Here is an 11104-nt window from a genome sequence, read left to right on the forward strand (position 1 = left end):
AAAATAAGGTAATGTCTACTTGTCATCCATCATCCCCTGTTACACACTTTGACAGTTGACAAGAATATTTAAAGCACTGTAGAGATACAGTTATGCAGTTATTCACAAGACAAAAATAAATAAAAACATTCTGCATTTTCTTTTACCAATAATGTTTTTGTTTGCTTTCCTACCCTCAACTGCTCAGAATGATCTCACAACCCTGTAGTTGGTTTGAAGCCCATACATTGTAAACCACTGCAGTAAAAGACAACACCAAAGAAAAAAAAAAAATTTCCAGGTGTGTGTACAATATGTTTTTAATTCATCTCGGACAAAATAATCTAGCACCAATCAAGTGATGAAAAAATAAAAACATGATGCAGTTGTAGATTCTAAGAAAATCTTAAAGCCTTTCATACATCCTCTGAAATGTCCTTTGCCTTTAAATTCCTATAAAAAGAGGCAAATAAGACAGAACTAAAAATTGAATTATTAAGAGTAAATGCTTCTCTTTTTTTTTTTTTTGAACCAACAGACGATTATTAATCGTCCTGCAGTCCAGTCACACCATGTCACAATCTCTGCTGTGTTCTTAGTTCACAGCACCCCTTGTGGCCAATTATATACATAATGCATACCACCCTCCTATTCCAGCACAGCTTTACAAACATTTCCCACTGCATTTCACCAGCAAACCCCCAATTAGATAAGAATGATAGAGATGATTTTACAGTTAGGAGTCACAACAGAATGGCATAACTATCTCTCCAGCAGGTGACATGATAAGAGAGGAGAGGGAAACCACCATCAGGCTCTTTTGTACATTTATCATTGTACTCATGTTTAGTGACTTAAAATTACAGTGAAAATAAAATATTTTTTCCAGTGATGCCATGGTAGCCCCAGAAGCACACCGGGAGCTTCCAGTAACAGAACCCTGCACAGGAGCCAAGTCACTGCAGTAAAAAATTGTTGGGCTACAAAAGACACTTTTCCAGCCAATTTGAGTGTTTTTTTTAAGTATCCAAATGATATTTCTGCTCTATTACGGAGCAATATGATCGGAAATATGACAGATAAAAGAGTTACGGTGGGGAAGAGAGAGAGAGCTTTCGGAGGGGGCGGACATATCAGATTCATACCCCCCTCCCACCACATCCCTTTTTTAGTTCATAACTGCCAAGAGTGTTAATAATTAATGAGGACAATTCTCTAGCGTCTGGATGAGTCATACTTTTTTGCTACTTGGTTTCCCAAAAGCCCCATAGGTTGGATTAACACAGAAATAGGAAATCTGAATTTTATTTTAACCCTAAATTGAAACGGGCATGAATGTTTGATAGGTGCCTAAAAACAGATGGAGCGATGATACCTGCGAAACAATAAGGCCTGTGCCAAAAAAAGCTTCAAATGTAAGAGCAAATTTGGGATGTTTGGACAGAGAAACAAACAGAAAGAGAAACAAAAAAAGAACATACTGAGGAAAGGTTGATGAGGATACATTAAGACAGACAAAAAATGGTAACATTACATCTTTGAAATGCGACTTTTGGAACATTTCGAGAGCATCGCAAATCAAGCTTCAAGTGTTTAGTTTGGCATGATCATTTTGCTTAAATTTTAGGTAAAATATATATATATTTTAAACCAGAGATGGTGGAACGTAGATCAACACCTAAGATGGTTTCAAGGCCTTGATGTGTAACAAGCAGCCGTTTCCTTGTTTCAGCAAGCCAGCTTCCTTGAACCAAACACACTAAGCAAACAAAAATGATGCTTGAAGGGTAGCCAGTGTTTGCACACGAACAAAACAAAGTACAACATTCTGTCACGGGATGCTGGAGTGAGCCCAACACTGAGCTATCACACAATCCAACTTGTTCTGTGAAAAAGTCAGAGCGGGGTATTAAAGGAGTTGGCAGTTTCAGAGGAAGAATCTTTAAAGCAGCCTTGAACAGCTTAGAGGATGTTAACTAAAAAGAAATAGGGGGACACAGTGCAAATAGGTGCTGATTTTAATACCTTGATTTCAACATGATTATACAAGAGAAAATTAACCAATATACAGGAGATTTATGACCGATAGAAAATTGTATTTATTATACTTTCCAAGATACATTCTATTCATTTGTAATGTCAATAAACACTCATAATTTTAACGTAACAATACCTTTTAAATAAGGACCGGATAGAGTTAAGTTGATAAAAAGAATTCCGAAATAGAACCTGTCTTGACAATATAACCTCAAACTAAATAAATTAAACAAAAAATTATTTGAAGCCATCATGACCGAGCATTTTTCTTTTACTAATATTGCACATGGTTTAATGATATGATTCTGCCCAGATCGAACAATTTAGAGCTTCAATTTGTAGCCTTTCCTCGTCCCTGCTAAATGACTCCATTACCCCAACAATTCTAGAACCATATCAAGTTTAATGCACATTTATTTTGGTTGCATAATGTTAATAAGAAACCTTTTACAAGATACTGTGGGAGATATAAGAATAAGGAAACTGCTTGAAACTTCACAGACTGTCAGGCCTCGGCTTGTCGTGCGACACAATAAAAAGGAAACATCACAGATCACATTTCACAACCCTCGTCCACAGCGGGGTCGAGTTCTCCAGCGAACTGAGAGAAACAAGAACCCTTGAATCGACTCAACAGTCACTTCTGGTTGGCCTGAATTAGCTCTGATGCAAGTCCTTTCCACTCTTTGTGTATTATTATTTTTAAATAATACCAATAACTCTTTAAATAATCCTGCATAGAAAAATAAATTAACTATGTTGTTAAATTCTTTTACTACGAATTGAGAGCTGACAAGGGGAGGTGGATTACCAATCGAATTATATTAGCGGTTTATTTAACAATTCTGGCTTGTAGTCTCTTGATGATGATGCTCCGTCGTACAGTGTGTGTGTGTGAGTGTGTGTGTATGTGTGTAGATGTTTGTCCTTCCTTGTAATTTACAAACCAGTCCCACAAATACAAATAATGTAAGACTTACAAAATAAATTCCAGGTTACGCTTACATGGCAAGCAGCTTTGTAATTTTTTTATCCTTGGGTTTGTCATTTTTCAGAAACAACGTCCTCTGACAGTGTATGTGCCATTAGATTTCACCCAAAACATACAAGTAGCAATTTTGAAGAGAAACACAACTCCATTCAGAAGACACTATATTTAACATGGCTCCGTACACAAAGAGAACAAGTCATGAAATCATTCCCCCAAAAGAGTTTTGCAGCGCCTAAACAGGAGCCGTTTAGCCTCCCGGCAAAGAGCAGGTATACTGCTACTGGTGTGTAATCCAGACAAGGTGGGAGAGAGTCTGCAGCTGACTCCAGAGGGAATCCCCAAGAACAAACAGATATCCCCGCAAATAAAAAAAAGAAAAGCAAAGTAGCATCCATTCAGTCACCAACTCTAAATCTCATCCCAGAAAGCGGTGATTTTGGATACTTTCCAGAGCAAAAGAACAACAACCAACGTGCCCTCCATTTTTCTTTTTTCTCTTTTTGTTAAACGAGGGTTGAAGACGGCAAGGTATATTCTCAAGCACTGTTTTCAACACCCTTTGATTTGGTTAGAAAAACAAAAGGAGGAGAAAAAGAACAACAAGAACAACAAAAATATAGGAAGATAAGAACCCATTTCAATAGCAGCAAAAAAAATACTATGACTGTCTGGTTGCTTTTTAGGGTGTCCTGTTGTATGTATGTGGGATTCATACATGTAGTGGCATGGATAATCCAAAAGGTCTTTTACTGTGTAATAGATCCACACTGATTCTAGTAATAGCTTCTGTGGTGTGGAGCCATTTTGTCCATCTCTGCATTGGTCATTAAGGATTTCCAGAAGGCACTTTTTCGCTGTGTGTGGGAGTGTGTGTGCGTGTGTGTGTGTGTGTGTGTGTGTGTGTGTGTGTGTGTGTGTGTGTATGTGTGTGTGTGTGTGTGTGTGTGTGTGTGTGTGTGTGTGTGTGTGTGTGCATGTGTGGCTGCAGAGAGGGAGATGAAGACAAAAAGCGAGAGATCTGAGGGGTTGAATGGTGTGTGTGTGGGGGGGCAGAGGGGGAGAAAGAACCAGAGAAAGGCAGGTGTGTTTGGCTGTCAGTCTGTCTGCCTGTATGTGTGTCTGACTTCCTTGTGTATGTAATCAATGCACTAAATAAAACACAACAATCCCTACATTTTACTCAGCGCAGTCTGCTCCTCGAGCACTTGCAGGTAATCAGGCGTTCCTTGGAGCTTGGCTTTCAACTCGTAATACTCACTTTTTCTCTGCTCCACCACGATCTTACTATGGTTCCCGCCTATCAGCGACTTCTTCATCTTTTTATCCAGCGTTTTCTCCGGGTAGCGGATCTCGTACCCGCCCATCCCGATACTGTTGAAATCTCTTTTGCTGTCCAGGAAGTTCTGGATGAACATGCTGGGCTCTCGGTGGGGGAGGAACTCCTCGAGTTCGTCAATGGTGCTGAGGCGTTTGTTGCGCTCCAGGGTTGAAAGCGAGTCTTTATCCTTGTCGGCGCTGTTCCGCAGGATGATCTTCTGCCTCTGCGAGTCTGCGAACTTGAACCCAGCGTCCATGTCTGAGGAGCGTCCGATCCCGCAGGTGTGGCTCTTGCCAATGTGCTCGATAGTCTGGGGGATGAACGTCTCGCCTCCCAAGTCGTCTCCGGGGATGGAGCCTTTTTTGCCAGATTTGTGACCGTGTCTGCGGAGCTGCAATGACATGGAGCCGCACTCCTGATTCCCGAGCCCCTCCTGCCTGCCCACTGGTTTTTTATTCCGCCTCAGGACAAAGACTAGAAGGCAGAAGGCCACGAACACAGTCACGATAAGCACTACGAGGATGCTGAGGATCATGATGGAGAGAGGTACAGGCCCTCCCTGTGGTGCTTTGCCAACTCCAGCAGGTGACACTGAGGTCAATACAGGGGTGGGGCTTGTGAAAATAAATGGCGGTCTCGCAACAAGCTTAGGACATAGGATCTCATTTTTCAAGAGGCGCAGCTCAATGTTGGAGAACTGCACAGGGGAGGCACATTTCACCTCTTTGGCAGCCACTCCATCACTTAACTTCTCTAGCCAGAGTTTTAGGGCGACAAGATCACAGGAACAGTCCCACGGGTTCCCTTCTAGGTCTATCTGGGTCAATGTTCGCAGCTGGTCCAAGACACCACTCACTGGTAGGGTCATGAAGTGGTTGTTTTTCAGATTCAGCCTGGCTAAAGACACGCCCGCAAACATGTAGGCAGGGAGACTCCGCAGAACATTGTTGTTGAGATACAGGAGTTGTAGGTTCGGCATGGAGTCAAATGTACCAGCTAAGATTTCTTTTATGGCATTGTATTCCAAATATAGGTACTGTAAGTTTGTGAGGCCCAAAAACATCTCTGGGTGTAACTGTTCAAGCTGGTTTCCATTTAAATACAGTCTCCTCAGGTTAGTGAGGTTAGAAAACACACCTTTCTGGACTGTGACAATTTGATTGCTGCCAAGATGGAGCAAATCTAATCCCTCAAAGCCTTGGAAATCAACAGGGTTTATGTCGCGGATGTAATTTCCACTCAGGTGAAGTTTCTTGGCATTTGGGGGTTTGGGAATGAGATCACCTAAATTTTTAATATTCCTCTCCTGACAGCTGACACTTATACCAAAGTCAGAGGGGTGGGCTTTACAGCTGCAGGGCTGTGGACACGTCAATGGAGGGCTCCGAGTCTGAAATGAAACAATCTGGCTATTTCTTCCAAAAGGGGGTAAGCCGGCCACAATGCCATTACCATAAATCTTAGATGAGTCAGTGGTTTTTGGCGCTTTTGTGGCTAAGGAAGCCACAGTGGTTGGGGACATTTTGGAAGGTGATTGACCATTATCAGGTGGTGCAGGCGGCATCCTAACATCAAAGTCACTTCCTGTTCCCATGGGACAAAGCTCCTGTTTGTTGGTTTCTTTCAGGAGCCTGCCATACAAGTCAATTGGTGTTTCACATATGGCCTCGCCGATAAAAATATTATAGGGCATGTTTTCAAGCCATGCCTTGAGAGGTGCTAAATCACAGGTACAGTTCCAGGGGTTGTCGTCCAGCTGCAGCTCTACAATGCGCCCAATATGCTCCAGAACCCCCAAATAAGGAAGCTTCTGGATCCTGTTCCCCCTTATATCCAGGTGTGTTAGTGAGGCAAAGCGAAATATATTGTCAGGAAGTGCCTGTACGAGATTATCATTCAGGATGAGCACTTTTAGCCTGTGCAGCTTGTTAAATGCTCCCTTTTCAATGTATTTTATCAAGTTGTAGTCAGCTTGAAGGTATTCCAAGTTTTCTATCCCATGGAAAGTGTCTGCTCGCAGCACCTTTAACTCATTATTGTTCAGGTGCAGCTGCTTCAACGCGCTCATCCCCATGAACGCTCCACCTTCGATGTTCTGTAGTTTATTGTTCCCTAGCTGCAGTGACACAGCGTGGGTGAAGTTGAGGAACGAGTTTGGGTAGAGTATTATTAAGAAGTTGTTCTGGAAGTTCAAGTGGTACAGGGACGAGGCCGGCGGGATGAGCTGCGTGGGCCGATAAACGGTGATCTTTTCGCAGTTGGCGTACAGTACGTTTTCCACAGACATGCAGGAGCAGGCGCTGCAGGTCTCGGCCATCAAGTCCGAAGTGGACGGGTCTGCCATCTGGGGTCCGTCCGACATGGAGGGGGAGGAGAGGGAGGAGGAGAGGGAGCCGGAGATGGAGGAAGAAAAGGCTGCCAGCAGGAGTACAAGCAGCATCTCGCCGGTTAGAAATCCTCCCCCAGAAAACCATTTAGTAACCTTTGGAGAGAAAAGAAGACAGGTGCATGCACAAACATTCACACACACAGGCATACATATGTGCAAACAAGCCCAGAGACGCATCTCACACACACTCACACACACACACACACACACACACACACACACACACACACACACACACAAAGCAAACCATCAAAATGCATATTTAATATTGATTATACTGAAATTGCAATATTTCATAATTTTTTGTGCTTTTTTAAATATAAAAACCGCATCAGGGATCATACACCTTTTAATGTAAATTAAACAATGTGCTAATTGTCATGTTCACGGTGCACATTTCTAATTATTACACTTTTTATTGGAATCATTGCAGTGAGTAGCTTTGGCTTTGACACAATGTCTCTCTCTAATCATTGCACAACACAAATGGTTGATGCAGATTATTTAATACTGCAGGAAAAGTACCATAATGCACTGGAAATTGCTCAAACCCACGAACTGCTGCACATCTATGAATCTTATTCTGACACTCAAAGCATAAAGCAACGTCTTTGAACATGTCTAAGACAGCAGCACGACTATATTCGTCACCTCTCAGCATATTCAACATAATCAAAGTCAAACGGCTGCATCTTTTTTTGTGCGGGTCTCATTTGAAGCCAGCAGCAGCCGCACCAACACTAAGCAGCACATTCAGGTTATTTAGCAAAGCAACTGTGAGAGCAAGGGAAAGAGGAAGAATTGGGACTGTGCCCATTGCTGATATATTGAGAGGGTTTGAGCATTAAATCACACAGAGAACCAATTTTTCCATATTTGACACCAGATAAGAAAAAATGAAAAGATGTTCCTTACATCTAGAAATCATGTCCTTTAAAATAAACATGGATGGAATGTTAAAAAATAAATGTTTAACACTTACCCAAAGCTGAGGTGGTAATGCATGCGGCTCCCTCTGGAGACACGGGGCAGCATCGGTGAGACATTGATGGAGACGTGCGCAAACAGTCCTCCCAGTTGAAGTAGAACGCAGACAGTTATAGGGGCGCAACAAGATTCCTCCAGCAGCCCCTATATCCCCATGTAGGCTACTGTATATCAACCCGAGCCAAGCAAACTGGCGGGGGTGCGGTGGAGATGGAGAGAAAGGAGGAGGAGGAGGAGGAGGGGGGGCGAGCTCAGATTTCACCCGATGCGTCTCTTGCTGACGGGCTCCTCTTGCTTGGAAAAATCACCCCTCTGGTCGTTCGGTCTCCAAGGTGGTTGTACTACCTCCATGGGAGAGATTCATTTGGTTTGCAGGGGAGATAGAGAGAGACAGTGAGAACAGAGGGGGGAGAGAGAGACAGAGACAGAGATAGATAAAGAGAGAGAGAGAGAGAGAGAGAGAGAGAGAGAGAGAGAGAGAGAGAGAGAGAGAGAGAGAGAGAGAGAGAGAGAGAGAGAGAGAGGCAGACAGCTTTCAGAAATCTTGACAGCGCGTCCGGAGACTCCAAGGCGTGAAAAAAGGCGCAAGGCGGACAATGATGCGGTGAAATAAGTCTGTCATTCTTGGAGCTTTTTTAAAGGGGGAAACTGGAGAAGGAGGATGAGCAGAGGAGACAATTTGGTCTGTGTGAGAGAGAGAGAGGTTGGCCAACACTGTGCGCCTGGCTTCAGCGCCGGCTCAGCAACCCCCAACGATCCAATGAATAAATACTGGTTTGTTTCGAACGAAGTTGTGCACAGGGATCATGCTTCAGAGGGTGAAAGCAGCCGAAACGCTCCCATCAGGTTGTTGTGTGTATCAGGATATCATTTTTTCATTCAGGCATAAATCCAGTTTTCTGCTTGGAGTCCGTGCAACACTGTTTTCTCTTCAGTTTATTTACAGGCAGCGGCAGAATAAATCAGTCTCCATCCAACGGGATTTTCCTTTTTTTTCTTTTCTTTTTTTATATCGAAGATCTGCTCCTGGACGGGAAAAAAAGCGGACAAGCACAAAGAGAGAAACAAGTCCGGATAGCAGAACCGGGTGCGTAAAAATGAATAATGCAGTTATTCAGCCTTTTAGTCCTCCGCGGTGCAAGTGAGGAGCTGGAAACTCCGACGCTGCCATCCGTCCATTGGAAATATCATCAAAATAAAACTTGGGAGAAGAAATGTGTTGGAGTTTTTTTTTAAAGCCACTACAATATCCAGTTCGAGGAAACGGAGGGAGTTAAAAGAGAAGAAAGCGAGCTGGTTGTGTTCCCCCCCCTCCCTCCTGTTAGACAGAACAGTATCCGTGTCAGGCGCATAAGTATGCTGGCTCCTTCTGCAGCCGCATTCACCGAGCTTCCCACACGACTAAAGGAGGAGAATGCAGAGATGTGGAGAGAGAGGAGGGAGGGAGGAGTGAGAGAGAGAGAAAGAGAGAGAGAGAGAGAGAGAGAGAGAGAGAGAGAGAGATAGAGTGAGAGAGAGAGAGGAGAGGGGGGGGGGGGTCTCTCACATAGACCGAAAGTGAGGGGAAATAACTTCAGACCTTGAAACAGATCCGTTATTTCGAGCGCAACATTTACTGCCTTTATTTCTGACGCTTATAATGATCCTATATTTAAAATAATAATAATTAATACAAGGATGCTCTAATCTGTTGTATTATTGTTCACATGGGGATTGAGATGAAAGTTGATGGAGAGCGGGGGGGGGGGGGGGTTGTTTTGGGGGGCTGTAAAACAGAAAAAACGCTTTTACCTGCCAAATCGTCGCATTAGACTTGAGTTGCTCGACACGGCCTGAGCGCGCCCCCGAGGTCCGATCAGAGAGGGAGAGAGCGAGTGTGTGCTTAAAAGCGGGCACGGGAGCGCGCATTGTGAGCGGCATTTTAAATAGGAGAGAGAGGGGGAGAGAGAGGAGAGAGAGAGAGGAGAGAGAGGAAAAGAGGAGGAGAGGGGGTTATTATTCAGGAGTGCTGCAGTCAGACGGGCTGCAAGAGGAAGAACAAGAAGGAGAAGGAGGTGGGAAATCTGTCAATCACATTCGGATGCAGTTCGCATTTTCTCTCTTCTTGTGTGTTTTGCAGGAGAGAATACATTGCAGCAGAGAGGAGAGGAATAAGAGATGGATGGAGAGGAAGAGAGTAGCCTGAAGGTACGGCTACACCTGCATCTCCCCCCCCCCAAAAAAAAAGAAGAAGTGTATGATCTCCTTAACATGACTGCGATCCATCTATCTGTGTCTATCTCTCTGTTTATTTATTCATGCGAGAGATGAGTCCCGGACTGAGTTTAGCAGCAGCGTGGCGCAGCGCCCGCGCTCTCCTCTCCATACAGCTGACACCCATGGGAGAAAAGGGAGTCGGAGCTGAAACCTGACAGTGTTCGGCCTCTCCTCACCGGAAGCCTCACCTCTGGTTTCCTCTTGCAACAGGTGACTGAAGCCAAGGAACGCTCGAAATAATGCTGGCCAGAGAAAGGGAAGGAGGGAAGTATGGATGTCACCGGCGCCTGGCTGTGTGTGTTTAATGTTCGCGGTTATGATGATGATGATGATGATGATGATGATGATGATGATAATGATGATGGAGGTTATGTTGTGTCAAATTAAACCACTGAAGTTTCCCTTAACTGGACAAATTGAAAGTTGTGTGTAGGTGGAGAATCAATTGCTGCTTGTAAATTAAACGGGATTAATGTGCAGATTAATGTCGGAATAAACACCTGATTTGTGTGTTTTCTATTTAATTCTATTGTTATATTATTTTTTGTACTACTATATTGCAGGTATTTACATTACATCAGTTTTGTCACTTGACTCCAGCCACATTTATACATATTTTAACTATTTAAATAAAGAAATTAAATAAAAAGAAAAACAAGAGAAAAAAGAAAAGGAAGAAATATATAGCAATAAAAACAATAAATAATACTTATTTTATTTTATTATTATTTTGTACAATCATTTGATTTGTTGACCACAATGTGACAATGATTATTTAAAATACTTACTACATTAATAATATGTTACACGTATTGATTACTGTCATAATTTGGTTATTAATGTCAGTATTTATTTCTGTTTGGGAGTCTGGGAGTTTCAGTGACTCTTTTGCTAATGGTTCGTTACTGTATGATTTTGAAAACCTATAAATAATAACTAGTGATGTAAACAACCATTTTCTACATGGAAGATAATATTCATCAATCCTTATAGTCACAGTGCTATTTCACCTCACGTTCACCTTGATGGATTGACAATGATATGGCAGTTTTTAACATTACTTCCTTTTGAATGCATTCATAGTGAACATCATATAGTAATCAGTAGCTATTAATATATTATTGTGAAAATGACAGATTCAACACAC

The 11104-nt window shown here is 42.8% G+C and overlaps 1 protein-coding gene and 1 long non-coding RNA gene across 2 annotated transcripts; one reads left to right on the forward strand and one right to left on the reverse strand.

The window, feature by feature from the left end:
• Positions 1-433: 433 nt before the first annotated feature.
• On the reverse strand, positions 434-8142 carry slitrk4 (SLIT and NTRK-like family, member 4). Its single transcript, XM_029441143.1, has 2 exons — positions 7697-8142; positions 434-6807 (listed from the first exon to the last, which is right to left on the reverse strand). Exon 2 carries the CDS (start codon positions 6763-6765, stop codon positions 4177-4179), a length of 2589 nt encoding a protein of 862 aa, XP_029297003.1. The 5' UTR covers positions 6766-6807; positions 7697-8142; the 3' UTR covers positions 434-4176.
• A 23-nt stretch (positions 8143-8165) lies between these two features.
• On the forward strand, positions 8166-9918 carry LOC115014361 (uncharacterized). The gene is made up of 2 exons (XR_003832892.1): positions 8166-8788; positions 9821-9918. It is a non-coding gene; the product is annotated as an uncharacterized LOC115014361 (long non-coding RNA).
• Positions 9919-11104: the final 1186 nt, after the last annotated feature.

Source organism: Cottoperca gobio, chromosome 10 (assembly GCF_900634415.1).
Source record: "Cottoperca gobio chromosome 10, fCotGob3.1, whole genome shotgun sequence".
Classification (NCBI taxonomy): Eukaryota; Metazoa; Chordata; class Actinopteri; order Perciformes; family Bovichtidae; genus Cottoperca; species Cottoperca gobio.

Excerpts from the sequence above, each read along its gene's own strand:
- slitrk4 (XM_029441143.1), bottom strand. The coding sequence starts at position 6,765 with ATGCTGCTTGTACTCCTGCTGGCAGCCTTTTCTTCCTCCATCTCCGGC.